The following is a 16,899-nucleotide window of genomic DNA, read 5'->3' as shown; positions in this document are numbered from 1 at the left end:
TGCATTACTGAATTCCGAAAACTTCTTTCCACATATATCACAACTGAATTTCTTCTCCACGGTCTGTACGATTCTATGGTTTTTTTTTTTTTGCAATACTGAATTCAGAAAACTTCTTTCCACATATATCACAAGTGAATGCCTTCACCACAGTGTGTACGATTCTATGCTTTTTTGACTTGCTAGATTCCGACAACTTCTTTCCACATATATAACACCTGAATGCCTTTTCCCCGTGTGTGTACGATTCCATGCTTTTTTGCATTACTAGATTCCGGAAACTTCTTTCCACATATATCACAATTGAATGCCTTCACCCCAGTGTGTACGATTCTATGTTTTTTTGCACTACTAGATTCCGAAAACTTCCTTCAACACATATCACAAGTAAATACCTTCACCCCAGTGTGTACGATTCTATGCTTTTTTGCATTACTAGATTCCGAAAACTTCTTTCCACATAGATCACAATTGAATGCCTTCTCCCCGTGTGTGTACGATCCTATGCTTTTTTGCATTACTAGATCCCGAAAACTTCTTTCCACATATATCTCAACTGCATGCCTTCACCCGTGTGTACGATTCTATGATTTTTTGGAATACTAGATTCCGAAAACTTCTTTCCACATATATCACAACTGAATGCCTTCACCCCAGTGTGTACGATTCTATGATTTTTTGCATTGCTAGATTCCGAAAACTTCTTTCCACATATATCACAACTGAATGCCTTCACTCCAGTGTGTACGATTCTATGCATTTTTGCATTAATAGATCCCGAAAACTTCCTTCCACATATATCACAAATGAATGCCTTCACCCCAGTGTGTACGATTCTATGATTTTTTGCATTGCTGGATTCCGAAAACTTCTTTCCACATATATCACAATTGAAAGCCTTCACTCCAGTGTGTACGATTCTATGCATTTTTGCATTAATAGATCCCGAAAACTTCCTTCTATTTATATCACAACTGAATGCCTTCTCGCCGTGTGTGTACGATTCTATGCTTTTTTGCATTACTAGATCCCGAAAACTTCTTTCCACATATATCACAACTGTATGCCTTCACCCCAGTGTGTACGATTCTATGCTTTTTTGCATTACTAGATTCCGAAAACTTCTTTCCACATATATCACAACTGAATGTCTTCTCCCCAGTGTGCACGATTCTATGTTTTTTTACAGAACCAGACTGCGAAAATTTTTTTCCACATATATCACAACTGAATGCCTTCTCCCCAGTGTGTACAACTGAATGCGTTTTGAGATGACTAGATTCCGAAAACTTCTTTCCACATGTATCACAAGTGAATGCCTTCTGCCCTGTGTGTCTGAGTCTATGCTTTTTTAGATAACCTGATAGGGAAAATTTCTTACCACATATATGGCACCTGAATGGCTTATCACTTGTGTGCATGAGTGAATGCGTTTTAAAAGCACTAGATTTCGAAAACTTCTTTCCACATGTATCACAAGTGAATGCTTTCTCCCCTGTGTGTACAAGTCCATGGACTTTTAGATGAACAGATTGGGAAAATTTCTTACCACAAACATGACAACTGAACGGCTTAACCCCTGTGTGAATGAGTGAATGCTTTTTAAGACCAGTAGATACCGAAAACTTCTTTCCACATGTATCACAAGTGAATGCCTTCTCCCCTGTGTGTACGAGTTCATGCACTTTTAGATAAATAGATTGCGAAAATTTCTTACCACATATATCACAACTGAATGGCTTCTGCCCTGAATGCAAGATTGCATGATTTTTTAGACTATAAGATTGGGTAAATTTCTTTCCGCATACATCACAACTGAATGCCTTCTCCCCTGTGTGTACGACTGCATGCCTTTTGAGTGTACCAGAGAGCGAAAATTTTTTTCCACATATGTCACAACAGAATGCCTTCTCCCCTTTGTGTAGCAGTGCATGCTTTTTCAGAGTACTAGAACCCGAAAATGTCTTTCCGCATATATGACAACAGAACGGCGTTTGGCCTTTGTGTACGAGTTGATGCTTTTCTAGGCTACTAGATTGCGAGAAATTCTTTCCACACATTTCACAAATGAAGGAGTTCTCGCCTGTGTGTACGCGTGCGTGTCTTTTGAGTCGATCCAAGTGCAAACAATCCATTCCACAAACATCGCAACTCAACGGTCTCTTGGGCTTGTGTAGATCAACGTGGTTTTTGAGACTTGTCGAATCGCAAAACCACTTGCCACTGTCATCATATTTGAATGTCATCTCCCCTGACTGTTGGGAAGCATCTTCTGTAGTAGTGTCGCAGGAATGTGGAGCTCCAATGCTGTGAAGAAAATATGCTCTTAGTTCGAGCAACATCGAAAAAGTAACGACGAAAAATGTTTCGAATTAGAGAGTTTCACTCAAGTTTAGGTGTTCATCGACTGTAAAAGTGTCAGATTTATTCAAAATTTTGATAAATAATGGTTTTGCCTCACCTAGAAGCTCATTTCGTCTAGTTTTAAAAAAAATGTATAACTTGTACCCATTATCTCAATAATTTCATAATTATTTGAGCATTTATAAGTGTACTACTGTGCAACTGAAACCAAGAAATGGATTCAAAATCTATGCTTCAGTGGCTGGCCATGATAATATCTTTGAAAAATATTAGAGTGCAAGAGGTCAAATGACTTTATTGTCAAACGCCTGGCATTAGAAAACATCAACATAAGTGTACTATAAATTCTATACTTTCTTTTTTATTTGTCGTGTACGGAGGGGGGACGTCAAAGGCTTACACTGCAGCCTGAGGCTTATTGTGCTTACCACTCCTATTCTGTGAAAGATCGGTCAGCCGAACAGCCATGCTCTTGTACAAGTACAGCACACTACAACGTGAACCCAGGCTTTTGTATGGGTGGTGATGATTTGTGAATTAAATATGGCGAAATGAGACCGAGGTCCAACGCCGAAAGTTACCCATCTATTCTGCTTCAATTGGTCAAGTGAAAACCCCAGAAAAAGAAACCCAACAGGTAACTTGTACCAACGAGTATTCGAACCCGGGCCCGCCCGTTTGATGGCCAGATTTGCTATTACACTACAGTGAAGGACCTCCCTTATGCCATCGCCAGTGTCTGTTTTCTCATATTTCACGTTTTCCGACATTTACTATCCTTCCTACGGACAAAGGTAGACTTCCAATTACGCCAAAAAAAAAAAAAAAAAAAAAAACACTGAGGTATGAAATTGAGGCTTAAACATGTGACTATGTTGTAAATTATTATTTTCAATCGATTATAATTATTGTATCCCATAAATTTACAAATACATATACATTTTTTTCTAAAGTACTAATATAATGTGGCATCTCATTTGAATGGTTCAACATAAATAAATAATTTAATAATGAAACCCCATGTAAATAAATGAGTCAATAGGATGTCATCACTTCCTAAGTTTATGTCTCCCCCATCGCCACTTATAGCATAGAGATAATATGGGAGCATTTCAAAAAACAGGACCTTATGGAGCTACAGAGAATAAAGCCAGTGAAATGAGTCCGGGGTCCAGCACCGAAAGTTACCCAGCATTTGCTCGTATTGGGTTGAGGGAAACCCCGGAAAAACCTCAACCAAGTAACTTGCCCCGACCGGGATTCAAACCCGGGCTACCTGGTTTCGCGGCCAAACACGCTGACCTTTACTCCACAGGTGTGGACGAATGGATGCAGGGAGGATACGATCTGCGTCATATAATGACCCAGCTAGCAGTACACGCTTCCACTACATGACTTGCCGGAACAAGAAATTCCACCAACCAGATGCCAGCTGTGTGTGTGAACTTTGCAGCGAATTGTGTGACCAATATCATGTAAACAATTGCAAACGCAGAGCTGTCATTGACAAAATTTTGCAACTGAGACTGAATCGAGCTGTCTTGTCCCTACACGATAAATGTTGCATATTGAGCGCATTTCTTATTATTATTATTATTATTATTATTATTATTATTATTAAGTTTATGTCTGACTGTTCGTGGTCCATCAAGTAGCGCGTACATAAACATTATTTACCATCAAAACCCAACCATGCTTTAAAAATAAGCATTTATTGTTGTGATTGGTTTCATTTACTTAAAGCGAAATACTAAAATTATCAGTCAGTTGTATCCAGTCGTTTCAATTGGATTATTGTAACAGAAATTCGGTCCCTACTTAACCTAAAAGAACAAATGTGTCAACGCCTTTTCGCAAAATATGGAAAAGACATGTGGAAGAAATGAGTTGATTACGTTAAAAGAACAAAGAACAATATTTTTCTATTGCTAATGTAATAGACGGTGAAACTGACAGAATAATTTCATTAGGAGAATGTTTGTTTAACTGATAGCAGTGATGCATCAGATGACTTGTCAATCAGTAGCGACAATGGTTCGTAAACTCTGACTCCAGTGCAGCAGTAAGGTTAAGTAACTTCCCATAACGGAGTTTTCCCAGTTAAGCTATAGTACGGGGTATGAATCTAAATTATAAGAACGTCAACAAAAAAGCATATCTGTAATGAATATAATAATGGCACTGGAAAAAAAATTGTGAGGTTCACTATACATGGATGTAATTGATGACATGAAATAATATATCATATTCAGATGGATGGATATGGGGAAGGATGGATACACAGACAAACTCGCATGGATATGTAGAGAAACTCACACATAGAAACAGAGGAATAGATGGACAGACAGGAAAAGAGAGAGACATAACGACTACAGAAGGACTTCACAATTCAGAATACTGAGTCCTTCATTTGAATAATCATGTTGAAAGTATTTACTAATTTTTGTTCTTTGCCTTTTTACTTAAATAGAGCAGTGAAATCAACAACGGAGTACAGGCGCACACATTTCACTCACCCATCAGTAAAGACTTCATTCTCTTCTGCTGTTACTTGCAGCTCGACCTCCTGTTCCACTTTATTTATCTCACATATCTTGTCCTGCAAAAGAGTATGTGAAGAGAAGATACAGAAAAATTATAGTTGAAGGCTCAATGGATGGTAGCTTAAATGCAACAGACTAGGATTTAAATCATACTTAATCCAGTAAACAATTCAAGCATTATTGTTGTAGCAGAGAGATAAATTTAAGACCTACAAAAACAAAATATTATGGCATTTTGTAAGAAATGTTCCATTTCAGGTAACAATTACATAAACTATAAATCAATAGGAAGAGTAAATAAGAATGACAATCCAATCATATTCCTGAGATGGTCATATGTGAGTAGGATTCAGGAAGACTAGTTAACAAGTGATCAAATTGTTACGGTAAAATTGGTGATGGTAATTTTTAGTAAGATAGTTTGAAACTATTTCAGATATCTCTGGATTTATAAAAGCCATACGACTAAACTAAATGAACGAAGGTTCGTAAAAGTCATGCAGGAAGAGTAATTTGCACAGTGTAAACAGCAGTAGAATAAATCACTTCAATTGTGAACATTCAGTAGGACTCTTCCTCCTATTACAGTGAAACCTGTTCAAGACGGAAGTGACATGGTCCTAATTTTTTTTCCATTATGGACACAGTTTCCGTGTTATTAAGGTGTGAAGTTAAAATGGAATATTTTATCATTTGTATAAATGAAAAACAAAATGGCATGCAGCAAATTGTAGGAATTACAAAATATTCCGTTTAACACTACTGACATTAAATCAGCTTCCTGTCACTTATTTAACTGGAAATGATCTTTCCTGTATAAATTGTATCGTAACTCACTCATTAAACACTATAAAGTTTATTAATTACACTACATTTAATATCTAACACTATACTATAATACTACACTGTATATCACAGCACATTATTTAATTGGACTAAGAGCCTAGAAGCCTTGAATTCTGGATTATCTAATTTCTTTGCCAGTTCAAGGTTTGCTTTGCAGAACAGGTCCAGAAATTTGCATGATCTTTGAAAGGGCAAGAACAATCCACTCCGACAACAGTTACTTTATTTCTATGTAACCAGTTGTTTTCTATTTCCTTTTATGTCACCATTATTGACTGCAAGCCACTCACTCATGATACGGCCTTTATTTTTTTAAATGTTAAGTTACACCTGAGTTTTCCATTCATAAATTATAACATTATTTTTCATAATCTTCGTTTCTCATTTCCCTCGATAACTTCTACTTCATCAATTAATGATAGTGCAATATTTTTACGCAACTTTTTTTTTTATCACGAAATCACTACTACACTTGCCTTCTACCCAGCTGCGACAGTATACAGGAGTGAAGCATTGAACATCTTTGAAGGGACTCGTCTGCCTAGTCAATAGAGTAATAAAATTTATGACCACCAGGCCAACACACCCTCGCACCCTGAAAAATTTTACAAAGAAAACTTGTTTTTATCTTATTGACCTATATGTTTCGTACATTCCTTGAAAGCACATACTGTTTCAAAATATAGTTTACATTAAACTAGTCTGTCCAAAATATTATTTCCGTTTTGAACAGTAGCAGACAGTTTCCGTTTCCGCGTTGGACAGTTTCCGTTTTATTCAGGAAAAATTACACTTAATACATATGAATTTCGCAGGGACCAATAAATTGTTCCGAAATAGACAGGATTCTGGATTATTCAGGTTCCGATTTGAACAGGTTTCACAGTATTATATTTAGTTACTTCCCTTACGGCCTTCACTTTTCAATTTTTCCAGAGTCCAGTTCTATGTCATTGTTCCCAATCCTGTGTGTTGGTTTACTGTGGGAGTATGAAGTCGATGTAATAATTAAATGATCCTCCCCGTGTAACAGTGTGAGGTTGCTACTGCAGAGTGGAGGGGAAGAGCAAAGGAACTCTGAAGTATATGTGGGGTTTTGCTATTACGTCTCGGAACTGTGCAAGCTCCGGAAAAACCGCTGTGATAGATAATTGCGACAATATCACAGTGAGATATTTGTCTTCAGATGATTCTTGGCGATTGTAAGGAGGAAGCATTGGTTTCCTATCTGTAGATTTCCGAGTTGTCTAGAACTCAATATCTTTGTAATCGATGTATCTCTGAACAAACCACGAGGAATATCCATGTTTCCCATGAACAGAAAGATGTTTATGCTTATCATTCTCCTGCAAATTGAACTGATATGCCAGTGCCATGCTTTACATGAACAATAGTGATTAGCACGGCGTGCAAGACTTCAGAGCAGATCCCACCAATACTGTGAAGTATTCATCCTGAAATGTGACATTCATACAGATCTGCCAACTACTGACGTCCCAAGAAATAGGCGTGAATGATGTGGATTTCTAATATCAAAAGAATTTAAAAAGAAAAATTACAAGAAATCTAAATAACTGTATTGCCTACACCGGACACAAAACCCAAGTTTACACACCGATTACCGAGTAACTCTATATTTGCCTGTCACTTCAATTAGATGTAGATATTGTAAGAAGTATCAATAGAAATTAAAAATTCAAAGCCAATATGATTTAGTAAACCTTCAGCATCAGTCCGTAGGAGAAAAATTGAGAGGAAAAAATTTACGAAGGACTACAGGACAAGGAATTGGACAGCATGAGAGATAAAATTGTTTCCCTGGTGACGTGAATCTAGCAGCCATACCAGCCAGTACGTAACAGATAGAGAAACATCGACCAACACGTTTCATAAATTGCACTCACCTCTCCCTCGCTTTTCATGATGGGAAAGTCAACTGGCACAGGAGATTCCTCAAATGTCATCTCTGATTTCAGATCATAGCTGTGATCCATACATTCCGTCTTTATTTCGGTCACGTGCAGATCTAATATATTTTCTTCCTGTAAAATATAAAACAAAATAATAATGTCATACAACACAAGTCTCCAATAAAAAAAGACGAATGACTGTTTCAAAAGCGTGTTCACTCTTTCATTAATCCTGATGTCAAGGATTTCACGTGTACCATTCCAGTGTCAATAGTGAAATAATTTTTCAGAAAAGTCGGTAGAATCCAATGAAGAGTCGCTGTTGTCCGATCTATACTATGGATGACGTAAGAGGTTTATATGACGTCATGCATATATACACATTAATTTGTAAGTACAAAAATTTGATTTTATACAATACTTGTAATTTAACTTACCTCAAAGTTGTTGTTCCATGTTGGTGTATGTCCATAGACCATTTATGTTTTTTTTAATGTTGTTTATATAGTCGATAAACATTTGATGAGCTTGTGTTCTTCTGTTTGCACTTTCGGAATGAAGGAATAGGAACTTAAATATACATAATATAGATCGAAGGTTTTTGGTGTTTTATGTGTTTTTATCCTTGTTCGATGCCTAAATTTTCATTACTTTCATTGTCTGTGTTCATGGCTTTATATAATTCGGAAAAGTTAAAGTTCTTTCGTGATGTACTAGCAATTGCAAGATTACTAAAATACTAAAGCCTTTAGTCTAAATGGACTGGTCTAGTGAATAGATTTAATATACGTAAATTAGGCAATTGATAGTAGATAAGTGGATTTACGCCATCCTTTGGATATTTATCATATTAGTTTACTGGCTTATATAATACAAGTTAATTAATTTGTAATTTATTTTTGCGAACTTAAATGTAATTAGGTTAATAGCAAATTAATTAAATCACTTGTGTTATACGGGATGAAAGGTAACCTTTTACAATCCTTCACACATGTAACAGATAATGTCATTTGGGAACGTTTTGTCAAATAATATTTTTTATACGACAAGTAGTTTTTGTAATATTTCGAGAAAACGAATGTTGCAATGTTGCAACTTTGTAGACAATAGCAGTGTTTACTTAGTGAGATTCAGGGGCGTATTTTGCGGGCTACCGGGGCTACTGGCGGTAGCCCAAGGAAATTACAAAAGAAAAAGTTTATAATATAACATAATGTAATAATTTTGTATTATTAGTTTGACCATAGTAATTAAAATTAAAGTAATTGTTAGATATATTTTGTGTAATAATAGGGTCAGTGGTAGCCCAAACCCTTTAACCAGTATACGCCCCTGGTGAGATTATTGCATCACTACATACTGAATGCCGCTCCAATCATCTACTTGGAAGGGGTTTTGCGAGGATGTACACACATACCATTGTAAACAAAAACATATGTTGAGAATACAGTCAAATCAAAATTTATGTAATCGAAACATGTTCATTACATGAACTATGTTATTAGTTGTCTATGATGAAACGTTCATTACTGCATTGTTTGAGCAGTAAATTTAGTACGAACAATCACATGGTTCCCGTTACATTTTAAGGCAATTTCATCAATAATACAATAGAATGAAAAATTATGCATAAAACAAAATTAATCATTGTATTGTCACAGTCTAGTATATAGTCACGAACCTCAATACGTAGCAAATATGCATCCCTAGATAGTTTCTAACCAATACGATCGCTACTATCGCGTCATTACAGACAACGCGAAATAGTAATGGCACAGTCTCTTGTTCCTAGCAACCTCACAACTCAAGCTTAGTGACTGTATATACTAGACTGTGGTATTACTTTACATTGAGGATCACACAGTTGATGTCACTCCAACTCAATTACAATACAATGTCTGGAGGAGATAAACAACTTTGAAACAGAATGAAAATGATACGCATTAATGTGAGGTACACTATTAAATTATGTACACCGTTCTCTACAGTGTTTTTTAAAGATATTGCTCAAAGTGTTCACCAGTTGCGTGTCTACAACTTTCACACTCCTGATCCAATTATCAGTCACGGTATAAGCGAGCAGCTGCAATGGCATTGTGACCAGTTTCGCCATAACTTAATAACACGTCCAGATACATTACAAAACTGTGGCATCTCGTTGTGTTTCAACTGCTTCGAACTGAACGTAGCTTGCAACTAATGAAGTGAATGTAAGCATATCGTCTGCTCCCTACACTTAGCTCAGCCACATTGAAAGAAACAGTTGTTGCCAGTGTGTCACAGCCCTGTTACCATGCAATGTGTATTCGAGTATTAACGCGATTTATTCGAAATCTGTTATTTTCCATGCAAATATGAGTGTAACATGGCCATACATAGCTTATTCTATCATCCTACATGAGATAAAAATCAAATTTTGAGAAGTTTCATGAAAAACTTAATCGTAATTTCAAGTTACAAAATACCATTTTTTTTCGAAAACCATCCTTCTGGGAACAAGATATTATTAGACTTTCTTTCTCGTCATAATTCAAGATATCATACCCCAGAAGGATTGTTAAAGGTTACCTTCCACTCTATATACATATGACCTTAAATATTTAATGCCTTTGGGAGTATTTCACGTTAATTGTGTCCAAGTATAGTTCTTAAGGGTTTATACTTCAATGAATTTGTAGCATAATCACTATGATGGCGGTTCACTGATCGAAAGGTCCTAGGATCGAATATCTAAGGTAAGTGATGTATTCCAAAGTAAGATGAATTAATTTATAGCATAAAGTAAGTAGAGGGTGAATAGAGAAAAATTTGTGAGGAAGAGTATGAAGTGAAGAGATGTAAGGTAGAAGAAAGATAACTGGAAGTAGCGAGGGATTTGAGGCTTGAGCCCCCAAATTCATTCATTTTTTCAAATATTATCATCATGCGTGGCGTCACATATTGCGTCATCGATCTCCGATTCGTCTGGAAGAACAGCAACTGAATCTTGGATTTTACCGAAAAGCCTTGTCTACAATGATTTTAGTGTTCACAAATCTCTCTGTTGTTTTATTGAAGGGTTGGACGTGAAGCCACGATTAATTCTTCCTCCCCATGTAAATCAGTGTGAGGAAGCTATGTACTGCTGAATGGAGGAGGATGGAGAAAGGAACTCTAAAGTAGTCTTTGTGATATGACTTTAATGCGTAATTAGAAAGAAATGGTACCAAAAAATAGAAATAAAAACAGTTTGGCTAAAGAGCAATTTAAAAGGAAGAATTGGAAATAAAAAAAGAAAAGCACAATTAAAATTATTTCCTAAACCAGGTGCAAAGTACAATTTAGTCACCTACTATGGGATCAACTGAAAGTGGCCCGCATTCCATACTGGAATGTCAAATAAATTAAAAGCAGACATGGTAAAATAATAATTATTGAGGAAGAAATCAACATATATATTATCATTTTGTAAATATTCAGTATTGCGGTTTCTATGACAAAACAGAGGTGGAAAAGAATCACGAAATATGTAGGATGAAGAAATGGACAGCATGAAAGCATCAATCGTATCCCCTGGTCACCCGAATGTAGCAGCCACATCAGCCAGTGAACAACAGAGAGACCAACACACTTCATAAACTGCACTCACCTCAACTTCACTTTTGACGAAGGACAACTCAATTGGCACAGGAGTTTTATGAAAAGTCATTTTAGAGTTTACTTCATAGCTGTGGTCCATACATTCTGTCTTTATTCCAGTCATTTGCACATCTAATACATTTCCTTCCTGCAACACACCAAACATAATAATTATGAAATGTACCATATGTAGTAGTTCACGAAAAACCAGTGACCATCTTTAATGGCTCTCCACTGTATTATTAAATTCTGATGTCAACGAAAGCACGTGCACACACATCAGAGTCAGTAGTGATATAATTTGTATGGAAAGCATGTTAACGCAGCATTTAAAATAATAGCTGTATATTATTAGATTGTTTTTTCCAGTACATTATTACACCTTTTTACATTTGCACATACAAACACATTTCACTTCAGAATTACTTAATTTATTTATAAAATGTATCGTGGAAAATTTGAAACCTCTTTTAAAATTATTTATTGCTTTAGATACTTCTTCTGATGGTAATCAATAGCTAAATGTTAAATGTTATGTTTTATTTAACGACGCTCGCAACTGCAGAGGTTATATCAGTGTCGCCGGATGTGCCGGAATTTTGTCCCGCAGGAGTTCTTTTACATGCCAGTAAATCTACTGACATGAGCCTGTCGCATTTAAGCACACTTAAATGCCATCGACCTGGCCCGGGATCGAACCCGCAACCTTGGGCCATAGAAGGCCAGCACTATACCAACTCGCCAACCAGGTCGACTTAATCAATAGCAGAAAATAGCAGAGTTGTTCCCTTAAATGCTGGTTCGAGGTGCAATTATATGCGAACACCGACGTCTCTCATTATATTACTACAGCGAGACAAATTAGAATGCAGTCTATATAATCTGTACCTCAACGCTAAGACCACAGATGTTTAAAGCCGATGAAACTAGTAGTAATGCACCACAAATAAACTATTCTTCCAGTTTAAGAAATGAATTTGTCAGGTGCATTAGCCGATGCGTCTTCACCAGGTAGAAATTTTGTCATAAAACTGTAATCATTTTATAATATCGCAGTCCACTCAGAATCTTTCTGATGAATCTGGGAAACTACAACAAGTGTTGAAGTCTGGTTCTGAGGACCAGTTAAAATGGCAGGGAAGAACATCACCATAACCATAAGCTACCCCTGCACTGGTCAGACGGTAGTGCACTATCATTGAGATGTTGTCTCTCGCGTCCAGTCATTGTAGGATATTTTTTTCGCCCACACGATATGCCATATTGTCATAAACGACTTATTTAGAAAATAAATAGCAAGTAGTAGTCACTCTCATGTGGGATACCTGAAGTTTGTCCTCTTCTATATATATGTTATTACTTACTTCTAATGCTAGAGTGTCGATCTCACGTTCCATCTTGATTACGTATATCACGGCTGAAAAAAAAAAAACATTTACAGTGAATAGGACTATGTCAGCCATTTGGATATACTTGCTGGGTTGAACGTCATCTTCACTACGTATATACACTGGTGGCCATAATTCTGGAAACTTTTTGTTTTTGTTCTGAACTATTATAACATCCGTATTTATTCACAGATTTATACAATTTAAAATGTTACTCGTGACTGATTCGTTAATTATGGGGTTATAATAAAGGTATTATATTAAATCCTTAATATTTAACAATAAATAATCATTACTATGTGGGGAATTATGTTCTTGTCATTTAAGATCTAAATATTTATTTCAGATTTCATTATAATTTCTGATTATTTACTGAAATAAAAATTGGTCCATTGTTGATTTTAAGATTATTGTTGATCAGTAGGAACAATCTTGAGCAATTTTAGCATAAAATATGGACATTATGAGTGTGTTTCTATTATTAGTCTGACTTAAGATTTCGTTCGGTTAACACCTGATTATTTTACCACAAACTCTATTGATAATTTTATCACAATTGCTCCAAGAAAGGAATGGACACCTTCTAAAAGAAGTAGGGCAGTCACACTTTGAGAAGAAGACTACACATTCAAGGAAATTTCAAGAAAACTTGGTAATGGTGTCTGGCGTCCAGAAGGTATGGCAGAGGTACAAATCCACAAAGTCTTGTAAAAGAACGTCTAGGACAGGTAGGAAACCTAAAGTAAGTCCAAGAGATGTGAGGCAGATTTGTGGATTAGCATTGAAAGATCGAAAGAAATCTTCTAAAGAGATACAGGAAGTTCTACACTGCAGTGGACTTGGTATTTCTGCGAGGACTGTTCGAAGGAAGTTATTCGACAATGGATTGAAAGCAAGAGCACCCAGAAAAAAACCATTTCTCAACAAAAGGCAACGAGAAAATCGTGTAAATGGGTGCAAAAATCATCAATCATGGACCGATGAACTGGGCGATCGTGATATGGAGTGATAAAACAAGAATTTCTGTATTTGGAAGTGACAGAGTCAAATACGTTCGTCACCGAGATGGAGAAGCTTTGAATTCTGAGTGTCTCATCGCAATTATGAAACATCCTGTTGCTGTCATTATCTGGGGATGCATGTCCAAGAATGGAGTAGGAAAACTTCAGATTGTTCAAGGGAACTTCAATGCGGAAAAATACATAAAAGATATTCTGGAAGCGAAATTGATCCCATCCAATTTCGACTTACACCCAAATTGTGATGACTTTGTATTTCAACAGGATGGTGCTCCATGCCATACTGCCAAGAGTTTATGCAATGATTTCAACAGAAAAACATCAAGGTGATAAAGTTGCCTGGGAATAGTCCTGACCTTAATCTAATTGAAAACTTGTGGTCAATGTTAAAAAGTTTGGTGTCTAAAAAATCCCACTAACAAAACTCAATTGATTGAAACCATTATCCACAGCTGGTTTCGGATCATCAGCAAGGAAGAACTGCAACGTCTAGTGGACTCAATGCCCCGCAGAATTGATGCTGTCATTAAAAATAAATGTTATCCCACAGAGTACTAACTTTTACAGAGTGAATGAGAAAATAACACGAAAATTTTTCTAAGTTTTAATGTGTAAATATCTGTTTTCTCATACACATTATGCTATAAAGTTATGTATTTTCTTTAAAAATGGAATGGACAATGTTTGTTTGATGCTTTCAGTCACGAGTAACATTTTAAATTGTAATAATATGTGAATAAAAATAGATGTTATGATAATTCAGTACAAACACAAAAAGTTTCCAGAATTATGGCCACCAGTGTATGTACTAGCCGTACCTGTGCACTCCACTGCACCCATTAGAAATAAATATAAAGTAATTACATAATTAAAATAGGACTTTGATCCAGGGAACATTCGTGTTTAATAGAAGGATAAATCGTTTAATATGTTAATTAATTTAAATTGTATTTAAATAATTAAAATGCGATCATTTTGGTCCAGAGACCACACATTTGGTGCAATGACAATTCCTTTAAAATGTTTCTTAATTATATTATATTACATTATATTATATTATATTACATTCTATTATATCAGAAGTTACTGTAATAACATTATAGCATTATGTCCATCTAGAGAAACTACACTTTCCAATGGTGAAATAATAATTAATTATACAAATCGGTTAATTTAGCTTCCGATATTACTTCATACAAACACAGAAACATTCTCTGTAGGCTATCTTTCATAGCTTTCGATTGTTGCTGTCCAAGGCCCCTTAAGGCGAAGTCATTTGTTTTTTATTTCATTATACGGCCTTAGATGGTAGTTATTTTTAATTTTAAAACTCATGTATCTCATTAAATATCAGTCCTATCAAAATTTTTCAAGGAATAAAACTTACCGCAAATTATGTTTAAAGAAACTTTTGTTATGTAACATTTTTCACAAAAATCAATAATAAGCGAGATATTTCGATTTATTTAATTCAGGCCCCCTTATAAGCCCCCTTTTAAATAATGTATTTTGAATGCCATATAGCCTAAAATCTAAGTTACAACGAACTTAATTTATATTCCAATTTTCATCGAAATCTGTTCAGCCATTATCGCGTGAAAAGGTAACAAACATACAGACAGACATACAAACAAAAATGTCAAAAAAGCGATTTCGGTTTCAGGGTGGTTAATTATATATGTTAGGACCAATTATTTTTGGAAAATCGAAAATTACTAGAAAAATTTCAGCTACAGATTTATTATTAGTATAGATATGTAAATGTGTGTATGTGCATGTATATATATGTATAGACACTTAAGGTACTAACCAAGGAAGGGACGCTGTTTTCCCGATCAATAAGATGGGTGACGTAATAGGCCTATATAACATCACGAGTGTCCGCACATTGCATTGAAATTTCCAACTATCTTAATAAAAATGTGACAGTAAAACATAGCTAAATAAGATTAATTGAATACTAAATGAAGTAGAGTAGTGATTCGATTTTGTATACGCATAGTAACACAACTGATAGTGGATAAGAGTAGTAACGCAGCTATATCATATGAGTTCCCTGCACAATATAAAGTTAATTGATTCGAGATCTATTTGTCATATTAACTGACATAAGTTTAATGGCAAACTAATGAATTCAGTTCTATTATACAATAATACAGTTATATGTTTAATAACTTCGGGAAATATTTGGTGTTAATTGCTCGTATCACAGTCTACTACATACAGTCACGAAGCTTAAGTTTTGAGGGTGCTAGAAACAATAGACTGTGACGGTACTATTTTGCATTGCCTGTAATGAGGTGATATTAGCGATCTTAGTGGTGAGCAACTACTAATGTTTGCATATTTACTACGTATTGAGCTTCGCGACTGTACATACTAGACTGTGAAGTATGCTATAATTCTTAAGGGTTTGTTGGTGAACGATTTCGTAGCGTAATGGCTACGGTAGTGGTTCACTAAATGAACGATCCTATCATTGAATCCCGGCATTTTTATAGGTAAATTAGGTATTTCTATTTAGTCGGGTATGTGATCGGGGGGAGAGCAGCGACATAGTATAAGAAAGAAATGTGAGGCAGTGGGGGTGTCGGGGACTGCAGCCGCCGACTAAATTCATGTTTTCAAGTATTACCATGGTACATGACGCCATATACCGCATCATCTGTCTTCTATTGGTCTGAATAAACAGCGACTGAATCTTGGATATTACCAATATCCAAAATCAATCCAATACTTAGGCCCGGTTGCAGAAACGCAAATCAAATCAGTCCCTGATCGCCAATCAGTTGATGTCTGATTTATTTGATTGTTCATTGCGTTGCACAAACGTGAATCTCCAATCAACTTGTCTCAATTTACTAATTGCTGATTTGAGAAAGAAATACATTTGACAACAGCGCTATTTAGCAACCACAGCCAATTTGATGCTCTTTAAAAGTAGGGAAACGAATGCATCAAGTGGGCGGTGACTAGGAAAACAAGTGAATGTTCAAGTGAATGTTTTGCTGTTTCGTTGCTTTTTGTAGAAAGGAAACAGGCGGATTCTATTTGTATATAGATTACAATATAGTGAAAAAATAAATATATAAATAAAAAATGAAGCAAACAAAAAAAAAAACGTGAGGGGGCTTCTGTTGTGGGATTTGCTAGGAGAGTCGACAAGAAATTGGAATATGCATAGCCTCCATAACCCAAAATAATTCCATTT

The 16,899-nt window shown here is 35.7% G+C and overlaps 1 protein-coding gene across 6 annotated transcripts in view; it reads right to left on the bottom strand.

Moving 5' to 3' along the window:
* Window positions 1–829: 829 nt before the first annotated feature.
* LOC138691677 (zinc finger protein 708-like) overlaps window positions 830–16,899 on the bottom strand; it is a 57,463-nt gene continuing 41,393 nt past the window's right edge. For 2 of the 6 annotated variants that reach the window (XM_069813890.1, XM_069813894.1), the window contains exons 2-6: window positions 12,646–12,698; window positions 11,292–11,429; window positions 7,658–7,795; window positions 4,881–4,963; window positions 831–2,307 (exon numbers count right to left, since the gene is read on the bottom strand). In XM_069813890.1, coding sequence (XP_069669991.1) covers window positions 969–2,307; window positions 4,881–4,963; window positions 7,658–7,795; window positions 11,292–11,429; window positions 12,646–12,698 — 1,751 coding nt within the window. In that variant the 3' untranslated portion in view covers window positions 831–968. Of the gene's footprint in view, window positions 2,308–4,880; window positions 4,964–7,657; window positions 7,796–9,325; window positions 11,430–12,645; window positions 12,699–16,899 lie in introns of those variants that run through there. The other 4 variants (XM_069813889.1, XM_069813895.1, XM_069813899.1 and 1 more) reach the window with 4 other exon arrangements.

This window comes from Periplaneta americana, chromosome 16 (assembly GCF_040183065.1).
Source record: "Periplaneta americana isolate PAMFEO1 chromosome 16, P.americana_PAMFEO1_priV1, whole genome shotgun sequence".
NCBI lineage: Eukaryota > Metazoa > Arthropoda > Insecta > Blattodea > Blattidae > Periplaneta > Periplaneta americana.
Note: the sequence above shows the minus strand (reverse complement) of the source record. Positions and strands in the feature narration are given on the sequence as shown.